Source organism: Mus caroli, unplaced genomic scaffold (assembly GCF_978045245.1).
Source record: "Mus caroli unplaced genomic scaffold, Mus_caroli_1 scaffold_2, whole genome shotgun sequence".
Lineage (NCBI taxonomy): Eukaryota > Metazoa > Chordata > Mammalia > Rodentia > Muridae > Mus > Mus caroli.
Genome location: NW_028227257.1, coordinates 27,816,436 through 27,834,172, shown reverse-complemented (window position 1 = coordinate 27,834,172; position 17,737 = coordinate 27,816,436). Strand labels below are relative to the sequence as shown.

At 49.1% G+C, this 17,737-nt stretch overlaps 1 protein-coding gene across 1 annotated transcript in view; it reads left to right on the top strand.

The window, feature by feature from the left end:
• Nucleotides 1–6,861: 6,861 nt before the first annotated feature.
• The window catches only part of Rspo4 (R-spondin 4), a 31,525-nt gene continuing 20,649 nt past the window's right edge, over nucleotides 6,862–17,737 (top strand). The window contains exon 1 of the mRNA XM_021156228.2: nucleotides 6,862–6,955. Within this exon, the coding sequence (XP_021011887.1) occupies nucleotides 6,877–6,955 (79 nt within the window). The 5' untranslated portion in view covers nucleotides 6,862–6,876. The remainder of the gene's footprint in view (nucleotides 6,956–17,737) is intronic.

Genomic DNA, 17,737 nt, shown 5'->3' with positions numbered 1-17,737 from the left:
AGCCCATTTATAATTTTAACAACCAGAAAACAGCAACCAGAAGAATTTCCACAACTTGATGAAAAACATCCACAAAAGCCTGACTGGTAATATCATACTCACTGGTGAGGACTGGGTGCCTTCCCACTCAGACTGGGAACAAGACAGGGATGTCTGTTCTCATCTGTCCTCTTCAGCATAGTGCTGGACGTTCTCACCAGTTCACTAAGGCAGAAACAAAGAAATAGAAAGCACTGAGTTCAGAAAGAAAGGGAAATGCTCCCTATTTGGAGGCAATACAACTGTCTGTGAAAAAAAATATATATATACAGAATACTTACCTAAGTGTGTATATGTTAACTCTGTGAGTATATGCACATTCACAGATCTGATAAGCAAGTTTAACAAGTGACAAGATATAAGACAAATACACACAATTTTCTGTATTTCTATACTTAGTAATGAAGATGGAGACAGTAAAATAAAAATCCAACAGGCGGGGCTGGAATGATGGCTCAGCAGTTAAGAGCACCAACTACTCCTCCAGAGGTCCCCAGTTCAATTCCCAGCAACCATATGGTGGCTCATGACCATCCGTAATGGGATCTGATGCCCTCTTCTGGTGTCTCTGAAAAGAATGAAGGTGTATTTGCATACACAAAATAAATAGATAAATCTTTTTTTAAAAAAATCCAACAGCATTTAAATTTGTCAGTAGAACAAAGCCATGAAATAGATTTGAACCTGACCAAACATGGATGTGAACACTATGCTAAAATAATGGAACTCTGACTTAAGAAACCAAAGGATGGACCAAGAATGGTGGCACAAGCTTTCAATCCCAGAACTCAGGAAGCAGAGGCAAATAGATCTCTGTGAGTTCAAGGCCAGCCTGGTCTACAAAGTGAGTCCAGAAGCCATGAGTCTGTTACACAAAGAAACCTTATCTCGAAAAACAAAACAAAACAAAACAAAACAAAACAAAAAGAAAGAAAAAAAAGAAAAGAAAAGAAAAAAGAAAGAAACCAAAGGATGCAATGTAGACAGAGACACATGTGATGTCTGTGGATGAGACAACTCAGTAGACGGAAGATATTTCTCCCAAATTATTAGGCAAAAGTAATACGATTCTCAGTAAGACTTCCTATGGATACAAGTAAACTCATTCCAAGAGTTTGTTTCCATGCGTACAGGAAGACAAAAGAAATAGAATAGCTAAAATAATTTTGAAAAAGAATGAAGAGAAGTGGACCTAACTAAATTCAAGACTTTTATATATAGCCACAGTTACCAAGACAATGTAATAGTAGTAGTAGTAGCAGTAGTACTGGTGTGTCTATGCTTTGCATGCAGAGGCCAGGAGTGAATGGTTTGGGGCCTTTTGTTTCTTTCGACCTTAAACCTCAAGCCTACTGATTGGGACAGATCCCCAGGGACCTGCCTGACGCCGCCTCTCCAGTTGTTAAAGGTGTGCTGAGTTCAGCTTTCTGTGTGGATGCTGAGAGTCTGAACTCAGATCCACGTGCTCACATGGCAAACACAAACTAACTTAGCCCCCTCCCAAGCCCCAACAAGGCAGCATTGATGGGCAAAACGATATCCTGTCTGCAGAATAGAAAATCCCACAATAGGCCCATATAAATGTCCAATTTATTTCTGATAAAAGACTTAAAGCAGTTCAATGGAGGCAATAAATGCCATATGGGAGCAGCTGGATATTCCCAAACCGAAGATTAACCTTGACCTAAACCCCACACTTTTCACAGGAATGATTCAAAATGAATCATGAACTTAAACATAGACATATTGTTTTCGTTTTTATTTTTGTTTTTCCAGGCAGAGTTTCTTTGTGTAGGCTTGACTCTTTACCTGGTGCTAGCTCTGTAGATCAGGCTGGCCTGAAGTCAGAAAGATTCTCCTGCCTCGGCCTACTGCATGCTGGGATTAAAGGCACACACCACCACCAGGTGTCATATTATTTCGAGGAAAACATAGGAGAGAGCCCTTGATACTTGGTCTCAGAATGTTCTTAGACTTGTGCGTTAAAATATGATAGCTAATCTTCACACACCTAGGAAGAGAAAAATTCAATGAAGGAATTGCCTCCATGAGACTGGCCTGCTGACACGTCTCTGGGACATTTTCCTTATCATTGATTGATGTAAGAGGGCTTAACCTGCTATGAGCAATACCATCCCTACATTGTATATATATATAAAAAAAAAAAACAAAAGCTCTAACTGCAAGAAGTGGTTCCTCCATGATTTCTCTTCAAGCTCCCACTTTGAGCTCCTGCCCTGACTCTCCTCAGCGATGGATTGTAACCTGTAAGCTGAAGTAAATAAACCCTTTCTTCCCCGGGTTGCTTTTGAAAGGTCATGGGGTTTGTCACAGCAACGGGAAAGCAAACTAGAACACAAAGCATAATTTATGGCGGCGTGGGGGGTGGTGGTTAAAAGTTGATCGAGTAGACCATTGAAGTTAAAAACCTTTGCTCTGTGAGAGGGTCTGGTAAGGAAATGAAAAGACAAATCACAGAGCAGGAGAAAACATTTGAAAATCACAATATCCAACGCAGCATTTTTAAAAAATCTGGTACACTTTAAAAAAAAAAAAAGACAGTGGCTTTATTCTAAATAAGCAAGTTTTGAAAAAATGACACAAATATTTCCAACAGAGTGAAAGACTAGATGGCTACACCCAGTGTCCATCACTGTGGAAGACCACTCAGCAGTAAAGAGCAGCTGATTGGAGTGCATGAGCAAAAATGGGGTGACTCTCAAGGAAATTATGCTGAGTGCGGAAAGCATCTCTAAAACTGTACACACTTCACAATCCCATTACATAATATTTGTGTAACAGCATAATTGAAGAGATGGAGAACAGATGGGTGGTTGCTAGGGATTAGTGCTGAGGAGGGAGAGGAAGGGCAGAGCCTTCAGGATACCATGTGGGAGTCCTGTGGTGGGGGGCTCTGTTAAGAATCTTGATTGTGGTGGTGCGGAAACCAAGCTCCGTGCAGTGAGATAACACAGCATTCTGGAAACAATAGTCACTGGCAAACCTGGGCTGGTGGCCATCGGAGCTCTGGAGAGCCTGGACTTGGTCTGATGGAAAACCCAGGTGTTCTGGCTGCAGATGTCCTCCCACTCTTCCTGTTCCTACTATGTGGACTCCAGATACTGGACTAGACTACATTTCCCAGCCACCCCTGCACAGAAGCAGAGTTCCGGTCAACAGAACATAAATGCACAGTTCTGCCCTCTCCATAACCCCTTGCCCGTCTCCGAAAACCTGAAACCATGTAGTGTGGTCCCCGCTTTCCCATGATGCGTATCCCTAAAATGCCTGGTGCACATCTGAAACAAGCTATACTACACCTGTATATACTGGATTTTCTATACACCCAACATAAGATAAAGTTACATGTTTAGGATAGGCACAGTACAAAATTAATAATACCAGCTAATAAAAAGACAAAAAATGTAAAAAAATAATAAAAATCACATGAATGTAATATGCCCTATCTCAAGATATCCTATATGGCATTTACCTTTGTAGTTAAAAGGAAGCGCTTCCTGGCTTCTCTCTGGCATATGTGACTCACTGTTGTCATTACTTGGGACCATTAATAAATGACATAAGGCTGACGTGAACACAAGCACTGCCGAGTCACCTGAACAGTTACCAGGAAGATGATGCACACTGAATGGATATACTAGAAAGTGGTATTATTCAAATCCAGGACCAGATTAAGCTGGAGATGTGCATTACTTAGAACAGGCTACAACTTAAAACTCATAAATATTTCTCTAATTTTCCATTTCATATCTGCAGGCTTTATCAACTGACATAACCTGAAACTAGGGAAAAGAAAACCATGCTTGAAAGGGGACTACTGTGTGGAAGAGAGGGGAAGCCTGAGCCTATGGGTCAGTGAGGATTTAGTCTGGGACCATGTGTTGTAAGTCACTATTCTTACGGTGACCAGCATCCCCTAACTAATATCCTTGAGCCCACAGTTCCTAGACCGACCATTAGCATCCCCAGCCTCAATGTCTTCCCTGGGTAGTTGTGCTGGGGCAATGGGTCCAAGCGGCAGGCTAAACTATCCAGACAACCCAGAGAGAAACAGCAGCCCCTCTGAGCATCTAAGGGAGGGAAAAGATCCTGAGTTTGGGAGCTTAAATCCTCAAAATCAGATTCTGAAGGGCCCAGAAAGTCCATTGAGCTCATAAGATTAGGAAATTCTTGAGGTTTTACTTTTCTACAGCTGTGATCAAACACCATGGCGGAGACAACTTACAGAAGGAAAGGTTTTTTGGTCTGAGGGTTCTAGAATTTAGGGTCCATAACAGTGGAAACAAGATGGAAGAAAGGGTGGCCGGAGCTGGAAGCTGAGCACTGAGGGCTCACACCACAAGGGGAAAACAGAGGCAGAGAGAGAGCAAGAGCAAGAACAAGAGTCGGGAATGGTGCACTGCTTTTAAAGCCCAAGGTCCGCCCCCACAACAAGGCCAGCCCCCAGTGACGTAACCCTCAACAAGGCCACACCTCCTAAACCTACTCCAGCAGCACCACCAGCTGGGGACCAAGTACTGAAACATCCAAGCCCATGGAGGCCACCACAGGCCCCACAATAAATCTGGGGATTAGTGAATGCTTGACCATTCGCTCATTCACCTCACTCATTCATACATTTACTCATTTCAAAAATATCAAGTGATCAATTTACGCGCTGGGCACATGAAGAATACACAGATGGTTGCTACCCCCATATAACTCACAAGCAAGCAAGCTGTAGCCAAAACCAGGCCAGTGGTGCATGGCTGCTCTGTAAAGAGAAGAGGAGAGTGAGGTGGCAAGCAGAATGAGTGTCCAGTACTTCTGCAGTGATGGGAGAAGGTCTGGAGGGAGGCCATGCTGTAGCCAAGTTCTAGGGGGACAAATGGAAGAATTTTCTAGACAGAGTCATAGCAAAAGCCATGTAAAGGACCTGTACCTGTAGAATGGGAACCAAGGGGAGGCATGGATAACTAGGGCAAAGGGAGAGACAGAAATATCTATGTTTACCAATGTGTTAAGAGGAAATATGGATACCCAGAAGAGGTATGGACTGAGAAAAAGGGAGAACCCCCTGGAAGAGGGTCAGATTATGACTGGGTTCTGAAAGAGTCAGTGGAGGAATGGAATTAGGCCACCAATCCATGGAGAGGCCAGGACAAAAGATGCTCAGGATGTAAGAGGGAGCTAGAAGTGGTCTTACATACCTGTTCAGTAGCACTTGGGAGATTGAGGGAAGACGATCAGGAGTTCAAAGTCATCCTTATCTACATAACGAGTTCCTGGGATACACAAGAACACTGTCTCACAAAACCAAACAACCAAACACCACATATAAGAGGCTTGAAAAGCTTGCAAACTACTGTGAGAAGCTGGAGACTTGGGCTGAAAGGGAGAAGACAGACACCAAGGACATCGGATCCTGGCTGGCCAGAGGTAGGCGTGTGCCAGTGGGCTGGTGGTGTAGGAATAAGTGGGCAGGACCGCATCTTCAGGACCTTTCTCTATCTACAAGTCACACTTGTAGCAAACAGGAAGTGAGACGGTCCTTTGGGTCTCCAAGGCTCTCTTCCACCCTTTGATGATGAGACTGTGCCGAGCTGAGAAGCGTCTGAAAGGCTATAGAGCTGCCGTGCAGTTTTGGGCAAACTACTTGGTCTCTCTGCGTATCCCTTCCCCCTTCGAATGAACAATTAGTCAAAAGAGAAAGTTAGTTATTCTAAAGCTTTTACGCATGTGAAGTATTTAGCAGAAGGTCAAGTTCGTGGCTCTCAAACATTTTCTGTGGCAGCTTCACTGCAAATGGGCTTGGTTCACAGGGTAACAGGAGGTAGGAGAATACTGTTTTATTGGAAGGGCAATTTGGCACTGAAAAGGTTAAAAATAACCCAATCCTGGAGATAAGGCTGGAAGAAATACACCCTGGGTCCCAGGTAAGAAAATGTATGCAGTGTTGGACACTGGGTCAAAGAGTAGGGGCTAAAAGCCGGGCGTGGTGGCGCACGCCTTTAATCCCAGCACTCAGGAGGCAGAGGGCAGGCAGATTTCTGAGTTCGAGGCCAGCCTGGTCTACAGAGTGAGTTCCAGGACAGCCAGGGCTATACAGAAAAACCCTGTCTCGAAAAACCAAAAAAACAAACAAAACAAACAAACAAACAAAAAAAGAGTAGGGGCTCCCCAAGGCAGGAAAGGCTCAGAGGCTGCAACCAGAAAGTGTTTGGGATACCTAGAAAGAAAAACCAACAGAGTGGAGCAGCAGCCTGCTCACACTCCCCCTCCCCCGACTCCCCCTACTCCCGCCCCCTCAGAGGAGAGATGGAAAGGGCCAGACACCACAGAACCCAAGCTAGCCAGGTCAGAACAGTGAGCCAGAGAGACCAAGCGCTTGGCAAGAGTCCAGTGTTGGAGGTGAGGCAGTCAGGGAATAAACAGAAAAACAAGCCAGGAGGGTCCTGGGGACAGGAGGAAGAGGAAGACCAGAGTGGTAGAGGGAGGGTCTGTCCGGGTGAGTGTGCAGTGCTGCGTGTGCGCTTGTATACCTAGAGCCGGCCTGTGCACATGCGAGGGGCGTGGGGCTGCGTGGGGCGGGCAGGACTACTAGCACCCCCACGGGCCCCCCCGAGGGTTAAGCGCCGCCCAGCCGCCGACTCCTCCCCGCCCCGGCCGCGCGGCCGCGCTGACGCCCTCACTCGACCCACCGCGCCCTGGGCGCACCGGCGGGTCCCTGGTGGCCTTAGCGACCAGCGACCCGCGGATGCTCAACGCGCGCCACAGGCTGTCCCCCGCACAGAGGCTGCCGGGCCGTCGGGGAGCCAGGAGCACCAGGCTGCCCAGATGCGGGCTCCACTCTGCCTGCTGCTGCTCCTCGCCCACGCAGTGGACATGCTCGCCCTGTACCGAAGGAAGAAGCAAGGTACAGATGTGGCCGGGCTGGTGGTGGGGTAGGCACTACAAGGCGGACTCGTGGTAACCCAGTGGATATGAGCATTTGTCTGGTGCCTGATGCCTGGACTGTTGACTCAGGGTCAGAACGGGGAGCTGTCGACAACCTGGACCTAGGAAGCACTATTGGGAGGGAACTAGAGGTCGGGCTCACTGGCCCCAGCCTCCCAGCAGTGTCCCAAGGGTAACTCCACAGACACCAAAAACCCAAGGAACCACCCTTGGAAACAATGAACTAGAAGACAGGGCTAGTGACTTAGAAGCCAGCCCAGGCATCCACGCTGGGCCAGGATGAAGATCAGTGACTCCAGGGCTCATGTGGGGCTCTATCACTGCTCCTGACCCCTGATGTCACAACCCCCACACTCCCAGAACTAATCTGGGTAAGCCTCTCTAGTGGTATCAGCATGACTGAGACCTGTGTTCAAGTTGAAGTCTTCTGGGGATGACCTGGAAGAAGTTTGTCCTCTCAGAATCTTAGGATTTTTTCCTTTGGGACCTCCTGGAGCCACTAAGGAAACTTGAACCTGAGACTCTAATTGTGCCTGGGCCCTGTGAACAGTGGGGTCTGTGCCACAGTTCCTCAGTGCCACAGTCAGATGTATTTTGGAGGTGAGGTGAGACTGCAGAGCTGGAGTTGACAGAACCTGAGCTGGTGTTGGGAGGGCAAGAGGACCAGCAAGCCCTGTGTCTGAACAGGGCAGGCCGCAGGACTCTGGATGCCTGTCTGTGCATCAACTACCAAAGGCTGGCTGCCATGCCAAGAGTGTGACGCACACTGTTTCCTCGGACCCCTATGATGCCCTAATGACAGTGGCTATCTCAATCTATAGAGCAGGAACCAGACATTCATGCAGGTTGCTTTGTTGAGCAGTCAACGGGCAGGTGGGAGCTCTGATTTGGTCTCTGACTGAGAGCCTGAGTCTGGGAATACTGAATGGTAAGGTGTGTGAGAGTGGCCTTACCCATAGGGACTTCTAGTCCATCTGCATGGAAAGCCTTTCACAGATGTTGCAGCTCCTATAAGGAAGCAGGGAACACAGGGGCGGTGGGGAATACACAGGTATGGGGTGGAATACACAGGTATGGGGTGGAATAGCAGGCCATGGCCTAGGGAAACTGTTAAGGGAGTTGGACAAAGAGCAAAGAAGATAGAGGTGTAGGTGGACCTTGGGTAAGCTGCAGGGACTTGGGGGTCCTGAAGGTGGAAGCTTGTGAATGGCTTTCACCCCGCTGTCCTGAGCCCAGGCACTGGAGCCAGCCTAGCTGGATCCGTGGCGCTCCTTGAAGGTTTCATCTGAGTGACCTCAGGGAAGGCCCTCAGACTTCAGTTTTACCTGTATGAGACCCTTTCCATTAGTCCTCCAGATTCTCCACTCTGAAAGGATGTTTTAAATTTTTTCTTTTCACCAACTTGTCTTTAGGATGGAAGCAATAAACTTCAGTCTCCCACTCATCAGGGAAACCATAGTTAAGATGTAGAGCATTAGCTGCCTCTGCGAGTGCTCCGTGAGGCCTGACACTATTAACCATCCCAGTTTCTTGGCTGTTATGTCGTTCACTACTTAGAAAAGGCCAGTGAGTGCAAAGAGAGGTGCTTACATTTTAGAGAGGAAACACGTTCAGAGAGGGCAGTTGTCTAAGGCTGCACAGCAGACAAACAATACAGCGGACTGAGATCTGTGTGATAAATATTGTGAGATCCTATGAGCTGAGTTAGGCTTCTTTTCTTGGAACCTCAGTCTACCTACCTGGAGGGGAGCAGAGATAGATTTCTAATATGCTTCTCACTGATGAAGGGAGAGGACAAGGGGGAGGGGACATGAAAACCATTGGTCCTTCCCCTTAGCCCAGCTCGCCAGCACCTCCTAAGGAATGTGGGAGCAGAGCCTTGCTCCTTGCATTGGTCCAGTTAGATAGAGAGGCTGCTTTTGAGCCTCGGGTATGCACACCTGCCCAGCGTCTTCAGCGAGGTTGTGACTGTTCATGTGATACAAAGGAGACGGCCTTGGACTTCAGTCCCTCTCCTGAACCATTCATGACGTGTGACCTTGGACAAAAGGGTTTCTCCTCTGCTTCTGCCCACAGCCTCAGTTTCCCCATTGGCTCTGATGTGGAGGCTACACCTTCCTAGAGCCTGTCCTGCAAGGCAGTCAGAGCTCTCATGGGCAAGTAATTTCAGGCAGGGTTTGGCTTAGCTGAGTTCTTGGCTTATCAAGGGCCAAGGAAGAAGCAGTGAGGAGAGGCTGACATTTCTCAAACCCAGACATACACATGAGTACTGTGTGTCAGACATGAACTGGAAAGCTATGCATGTGGTCCCCAGGGTCTTCTGATCTGACTCTGGCTAGATCGTGTATACCAGCAGGGCCTTATTCGCTGGCTCATTCGCTTGCCCACTTGCTTACTGGCTCACTCATTTGTTCATCTATTTATGTAGTGTCACAGGGCAGCCTCCTTCCCTGCCAGGTTGTGTGGAAGCCTGAGGGATGCTAAGCTGAGACATCCAAGCCAGCAAGGAGGCTCACCTTTCCCTGCCTTCCTGAGCTTCCTCCTCCACACCCTGCCCATCACCTTAGCCTTTGGCCCAATTTCCCGCCTGCCCCAGACATGCCTGGTCTGCACTGCCTCCCTTGGGGTCTGCTTCTCGTGGACCTGGTCTCCTCTGGCTCCAGCGTCATTGCTGGTTTCTGATGAAACCTAATTTTTCTGTTTCTACAAAATAGAATGAAAGGGAAGGGCTTGAAAGGGGTTCTTGGACCTCAAGGGTCTCTTACAAAACACTTTGATGAATTAAGTATAAATGAATGAGAACCAGATGGGGACATGAGTCTTGAAATGAGCTAGTGGACCTGGCAGTGGGGCAGTGGAGCAAAATGAGGGGACTCTAAGCTGTGTCCCCAGTTCACAGATCTGGAGCTTCCTGAAGGCGAGGCTGAGGTCCGAAGCCTCTGTCCTTCCCTTCCCTGGGCATGAGACCTTGGCCAGGACACACGAGTTCCCTGATATGTGATTCCCTCGTCTGTGAAGTGGGAACCATGGAACCTGCCTCCTTGGGCAGCAGGAGAAATGTACCACCAGTTCAATACAGGATACCTCCTGAACATTGGTTTCCTTGAGAACTTTTGCTTGTTCCCCTGAGCCCATTTGATTGCCATGAAATGACAGGGGGTGCCATCCACTCCAGGTGCCTGTCAGGTGGGCGCAAGGAATACCCTATGCAAAGTGTGAATGGCAGCTCTGGCCCTGCATGCAGATCCAAAGGAGAGGCCTGCACTTGGACAGACAAGGGATTCGAACAGGCTATCTGCGCTTCCTGTCTGCAGGTTGGAACAGTGGCTGGGTGCAGAGCAAAGGTGTGTCCCCCCCACCCCCCTGATAGCTGGTATGCAGATGGAGCCAGGCTCAGCTGGACATTGGGATGACTCTAAAGGGGAAGCCAGTTCCCTTGAGGCAGAGCAGGGTGGTCCCTTAATAGGTGCTGGGGAATGGTTGGCGGAGTCCTGCCCTGAGTCCTGGGTCTCTTGGTAAAACAGCAGCCGGTTCAATCTAGAAAGCAGAAGCCAACACAGAAGGCAGACAGGCAGCTGATTCTCAGCTCTGCACCCGGCCTGTCCCTTCTCAGCCACTGTAAAACCAGCCTGGGTACAAAGAGAGGTGTTTTCCACTTACCCTGCCATGGCACTGGGAAGCCATCTAACCACTCTTCCCAATCCCAGGGATGCAGAGACCACAGAGAGAGGGTTGGCCATATACCAGAGCACTGCAGAGGGGATGGACATCTTCTGCTGCGCCTTGTGGAATTCCCATTTCTCAGGCAAGGAAGTTGAGGGCCAGTGACCTGTGGAGAACTCCCAGCAGCTGAATTGGGGCACAGATACATAGCTTTGGAGACTCCCTGGCCTGTGCCTACAGCTAGCAAGGGACTCTGTTGGGACTGACTGTCATGTCCAGGTGGAGCCTCTTCAGGTCATTAAGCAGGGCATTAGTGTGGCAGGAGAAAGGGGAGCCCAGCTACTCCCAGCTACATGACAGGGAGAAGATGGAAATTGCACTGTGGACAGAGCCAGTGTTGGTCATGGAAGAGTTTTGGATACCACATTTGCTGAATTCCCCTGGCCAAGCTCTGATGGGTCCCGAGGACTGAATGTCACTGATGTCACAATACCCAGCATGTCCCTGAAGTCCATCGGGGAGAATTCCACAACAGGACACAGTGCTCTTCAGCCTAGCCTTTGATAGGCAGGCTGAATGTTATTCCAATCTCATCTGAGGACTCCATGGAAAGAACGTTGCTGAGCTGGGGTGTCACATATAAGGGGTTTGCTGTTCCCTATGAGGGAATTCATCCTGAGATCTGAAGCTCTTGGCAGTCAGCAGTCAACTGAGGAAGTTACAGTCAGAGTTTTTAATGAAATGAGGTGGAGCAGAACAGATGGAAGAAGAGTGGAGTTTCGGGTGTTTCTGTAAAGGCCCAGAGTAAATACTCTAGTTTTGTGGACCACACAGGGTCATGCCAGAGGCCGTGGCATACCATGCCCTGCAGAAAATAACAGAGTGCTTTTTAAGTATTAAGTATACTACTGCTTGCCTGTGTGTAGGGCTGTATGCACAGGTATGTGAGCATGAATGCAAGTATGTGTAATGGCACATGCGTGTGAGTGTATGTGGTGTGTGTGCTTCTGAGTTTGGGTGTGTGTACAGTGTATGTGCTAACAAAATATATTTCGTGTGTGTGTGTGTGTGTGTGTGTGTGTGTGTGTGTGTGTGTGTGTGTGTGGTATACATGCCTGTGTGGTCTGCCTGGGCTTTCAATGGGTTCTAGAGATCTGACCCCAGGTCACTAGACGTGCACACCAACTGCTTCATTTGTCTTACTCGCCTCTGTGCATGTGTTCTTCCTGTTATTGGAACATGGATGCCATTCTCCCAGCTATGCCTGTCTGAAACACTCAGTGAGCTGGCCTAATACAGGACAGATGTCTGATACAGGACCTTATGAAGGTAGCAGGTCTCGATTTTCCCAAGAGGAGATAAAGGCCCAGTGGGCCACATGTCGCTATCCAGGAGCTGGTCAGTAAGCCCATGAAGTCTGAGTTACAGCTCCACTCCCTCCAGGAAACACACACACACACACACACACACACACACACACACACACACACACACACACACACACAGCTCCTGAGAGCTTCTAGTCACCCTGAGCCTGGTGCTGTACCCTTCCCAGCATATTTGGGTGGTAGCCCCTGGAAGGTTGGAGTCATCTGTCTGGGCCCTGGGGGTCTTTCTGCATTAGATACCCCAGAGCGATGACTGTTGACAGACACCATCATGTTCTCTTCACACTGGCCTTCAGCCCAGCCCTGTCTGGTGGATACGGTTCCTCCTTCCCACTGTACAAAGGGAGAAAACTAGTTCAGAGGGAATTGAGTCACATAGCAAATGTGTGTGTGTGCGTGAGACCTGCATCTTTCTCCTTCCCAAACTCACAGGAGCAGATCCTGCTTACTGTGGAGTGCCAAGCGCTGTCATTAACCAGCCTCTTGCACAGAACTTTACAGTTGGCAGAGCAGTCCATGCTTGCTTTCTCTCTGGAGATCCTGAGTGTGATTGTAGAATTTTGGAGGAACCTGAGATCAACACCTGTGAATATGGAGGTGGCAGCAGAGAAAGTCCAGCTTCAGGTCCTCAGCTATCAGTGGCCATGGAGATGCAGGAGGACAAGTGGTCAAGCACACCATAGACAACCTGCTCCAGAGCCTGGGGAGTCTAAGATGACTCCTTATAGCCTCTGTTGCCACTGTGTACCTGAGGGCGGCTGGTCTGCTTTGCCCTTCCCCAGCGGCATCCGTGTCAGAAGGCATCGGGAGACCTTCCATAGATGGAGGGAGGCAGCCAATAACCAGGGTCAGATGCCTTCACAGGGTTCTCCAGTAGCCTGGGGTTGTGCAGCTACCACGCAGGGGCTGGGGACTTGGTTAGGGTCTGTGTTAAAGCTGACAGAATTCCAGCAGTAGTCATTCATCCAGAGTCATGCCTGTGGAAGCTGTCGAGATGTGAAGCGGTCTGGCGTGGTAAGTCCTAGAACACACACCTTGCCCAGCTCTCTCCGCACAATCTGCTCACTGCCAAATCATGTGTCCCTTGGTCTCCTTGGGGGACTGCTGGGTTTTTTTTTTTTACCTACAGGAATGGCCATTTCTAATCCTTCCACTAAAGATCCTCTCCACTGCCTTCTGCCTCTGCAAATGGGCTAAGAGTAATTCTTCCTCTAGGCCTCTACAAGGACTCAGCAAGGCTGGGAGGAGGTTCACTGACCTATGTTGAGAGGACCAGGCAGCTGCTGAGGGACCTTGACACCAGGGTGCTCACAGGATTAATAAGCCCGTGACTTGGGCATCATTATAGAAATGAGAAAATATGTGACCCAGAGAGGTTAAGTAACTTATCCAAGGTCACACAGCTAAGGTTCAGCTCCTTTGTGGCCCTGGCACCTAAGCTCTGACCACTGAGCACAGCAACCTCACAACCACCACTCACAGAGATTGAGTTACCCATGTCCCACAACGCAGCAAACAGAATTAGAGCAGAAGCACTAGTTGCAGCTTAGGCAGTTGCCATTTTTGTAGGTTGAAAACATCCAAAAATCAGCACCTTCATGTTCCAAAACAATAGCTTAACAAAGTAAGATTTGCCAAACCAGGACTTAAATCCAGATGATTGATCGCTGAGCTCAGGTCCAGTGCCAGCCTACCAGTCCTCTCCTGGCCTGTCCACAATATGGCTTACGTGATGACTTGGTCCTGCAGACCCCTTTGCTTGCGGAGCAGGGGCCAGGCATCAGGTAGCCAAGGCCCCACACAGATGGGGAGAGATGGGATATCCCCCAGGCAATCTCTGAGGGTCTGAGTCGCATGCCCTGCCTCAGATCCCTTGGTGCATGTCTGGCCTCTGCTGGGGAGACCTGCTCCCTTAGGTGCTGCTGCCCAGGGTGGACCACCTCCATGCCCTTCAATGATTCCTTCTACGGCCCAGACTCCACTCCATGACTCATGGGAAGGCTTTGATGCCTGTTTCAGAAGGGGCTGTACCCCGGCAATGCAAGAGAGAGCGAAGCTAAGTCTGGGACCCCAGAGGACATGGGGAATCACCCTGTCTCCTGAGCCTCCACATTCCCTAGAGCTGATGGCAGGAACAGAGAGACACGTTGGAAAGGGTCTGGCATTGATGAGTGGTGCAGCTGTCTAATGAGTTCAGGCGAGCTCTAGGGCCAATGGCAAGGGGGACGTGGGCGCTGCTACTCTTGATGCCCTGCCCAGGTCATGGCTCGTTCTGTGCCTTTGTGGGCTGATTCACAAAGCAGTCTTGAAATGAGGATAGCACACTAGCACAGACGGGTGTTCAACAGAATGGCCAGTGTCAGACCCAGGCAAGGACCTGTGACTAGGGCTGAGACAGGCCAGGGCTCACACCCCAGCTCTGCTGCAGCCATGCTTGGGTGCAGATACTTCGCTCCTGAATGTCCCTGCTGTCTGTCAGGATAACAGGGCCAATGATAGAACCTGAACGTGTCCTGAGTGTCACTGCCTGTGGCCCATCTAGACACAAAGAATTCAGCTAGTGTTGATGACAGCAGTGTACCCAGGAGGCTGGTTTCTCTAGTGTGTGGAATGCTTAAAACTGGGTAACTTTGAGGAACCCAAGTTCTGAAGATAAGATTGTGGCCTCATAAGCCACCCTGAGCATCGCATGCTGTGTAGTGATCTGGAGGGTGATAGTGACTTTAGTGATGTATACTAGGTGCAGGGCTCATCCCAGACCTACAAGGTGTGAACTGCATACCTCATTTGCGCAGATGAGAGGGGCTCAGAGTGGTAATGGGCATCTACATCAAACAGCCAGGTGGGATGCAGATTGGAGTAGAAACTCCAGCCTCTCCCTGCCCATTTCTGTCTGGTGGTCCCCTAAAAGCTGAGAACTGCTACTAAAAGCACCCCTGACTGGGAGGAGTGAGAGTGGCTGGGGCATGGTGGTTTCGAGACAGATGGCCATGAGTGTCGTAGTTAGGGTTCCTATTGCTGTGATGAAACACCATGACCAAAGAGCATACAGTTCTATATCAGTCCATCATTGAAGTAAGCAGGGAAGGAACTCAACAGGGCAGGAACCTAAAGGCAGGAGCTGATACAGAAGCCATGGAGGGGTGCTGCTTACTGGCTTGCTCTTCGTGGCTTGCTCAGCCTGCTTCCTTATAGAACCCCTGACCACCAGCCCAGGGATGGCACCACCCACAATGGGCTGCCCCATTGATCACCAATTAAGAAAATGCCCTGCAGGCTTGCCCTACAGCCTCTAATGGGGGCATTTTCTCAATTGAGGCTCCTTCCTCTCAGGTGCCTTTAGCTTGTGTCAAGTTAACGTAAAACTAGCTAGCACAAGAATTTCTATGACAAAGTCCCTTTGAAGCTGAGGACAAGAGATAAAGGACCTGTCATCTGCCTGGCATGACACGGTGGGCAGAGCTATTTACTCTTTAATTCTTTTGACACACAGACAAACTTGATGGTCCCTCTTTGCTGAGTCTGCTATTCCTCCCAGCTACATGGATGACTGCCATGTCTCTGCCAGGACTCTCAGCCTCCCTCCTCCAACCTCCTCCCTCCCCACCCTGCCTCTCCTGTCCCTTCTCCTCAATGCCTGGGGATGGGGATGGGGTGTGTGCTTGGGATAACACACTGGTTTGAGCATGCCTGTTCAGTGACTTCCCAGCTCAGGAATGATCAATTAAAAGGATCCTGGCTTATAACCTTGAGGTCATATTCAAGGCCACATACAGTGTAACTTTTTGTAACTAGTTCTGTTGTGTTGTCTAAGGAATATCACAAAGTCCCTGCCTGTTTTGTCAATAGGTATTTTTTTTCCTCATGTTTTAAATGCAAAACCTAGACAAGTCAATTACACTAAGCCCACTCCAATGGTCTGGGCCTCTGCCCTCTGCCCTTTGCCCTCTGACCTCAGCATCCATTCCTCCTCACCTGATCACTGCTCCCAGATCCCTCCAGCCTGAGGACCTTTATGCTTTCTGTTCCCTCTCCCAAGAATGTATATTTCACAGACGCTTTAGAATCCCACTACCTTCTGGATGTAAAACTTCACTGTGGATTGGCTGTCTTGCTCACTAAGGTCTGTCTCCCTGTGCCTTGAACAGTATTTGACACAGAACAATCATTCTGTGATATTCCATCACCTTGAGACCCCAAATCCTCAGGTGTTAAGCCTCTTGTATAACACAGCATATAGACATATATGGTGGTTTAAATTGAGAACAGCCCTCATAGGTTCATACATTTGAATGCTTGATCCCTAGTTGGTGGAACTGTTTGGAAAGGATTAGGAGGTGTGGCCTTGTTGGAGGAATTGTGTCATGGAGGCAGGCTTGGAGGTTTCCAAAAGCCCACACCATTTCCACACCAAGCCCACACCAGTTCTCTGCCTCATGCTTATGAATCAAGATGTTAAGTAAGTTCTCAGCTACCGCTCCTGTGCCAAGCCTTCCTGCCGGCTGCTGTGCTCCCTGCCATGATGGCCATGGTCTCAACACTCTCCAACCATGGGCCACACATTAGATGCTTTGTTTTTTAAGTTGCTTTGGGCACTGTGTTTTGTCACAGCAATTAAAAAGTAACTAAGACACTATATAAGCTTGAGGTCACAGACAAGACCACAGACAGGGTAACTGTTTGTAAATAATTCCATTGTATTGTTTATGGACTAGCAAGAAAAAGTCCCAGTGTGCTCTGTGCATGGGTGGGTTTTTTTTTCTTCTTAGTATTTTTAATGCAGAACCTGGACAAGTCAAGTGCAGTAGGTCCCCTGTAGACCTGTTCTGCATGTCCACACTGAGGTCAGGCTGAAGTGGCAAAGCCCCATCTTTGTCAGCTCCAACAGGCTGTGGCAATGGGTGTGGTAGAGCTGGCCTCTGAGTCAGGGGGTGTGTGCCTGTGTCCAGATGGAGAGGAAACGGTAGCTGGAGCGATGAGGAGCCAGAAGCATGAATTCAGATCCAAGGGCCTCAACCCTGGACTCCCAGGACTCGCTGTATGCCTCTGATTTCACGGAGGCCCCTTTCCCAAAGGGGCACGCTCAGTAAAAAGCTGTTTTCCGCCATGCTGCTTGCATAGAGTGGTAGGCGTTGCTGGCCATTTTCAGTTTGCCTATACAATAGGTCATAGTAATATTTTGTATGTTTTGATTTTTTTACGTGCATGTGCATGGGTCTGTGGAGGCCCCTAGTGGGGTACAGAGCAGCAATAGTGGAGAAGCCCATGGTAGGGGAAGCTGATCACAGGAGAAGCTGAAGAGAAAGATGGAGAGGCCAAAGATAAGCCCCAGTAACCTGAGGACCTTGCATTAGACCCTGCCCCCAAATGGCTCCCCGACCTCTCATGAGGAGACGGAGTCTTTCACACACACACACACACACCTCCATATTCTTCTTCACATGCTCACCCACCTTGTTCTCTGAGACCGGGCTCCTCACAGACCTGGGACTCACCAAGCAGGAGAGTGAACCCCAGGAAGCCTCTTGTCTGTGCCTCTGCAGCACTTGGAATAAAAGCTCATGTCTTCATATGTGACCATTGAAAACGTAGATTCTGGGGATCTGATGCAGGCTCTGATGTCTGTGAGGTAGGCGCTTCGCCAGCTGAGCCATCTTCCCAGCCTCTATCCTGGCTCTAATGTTCATGAA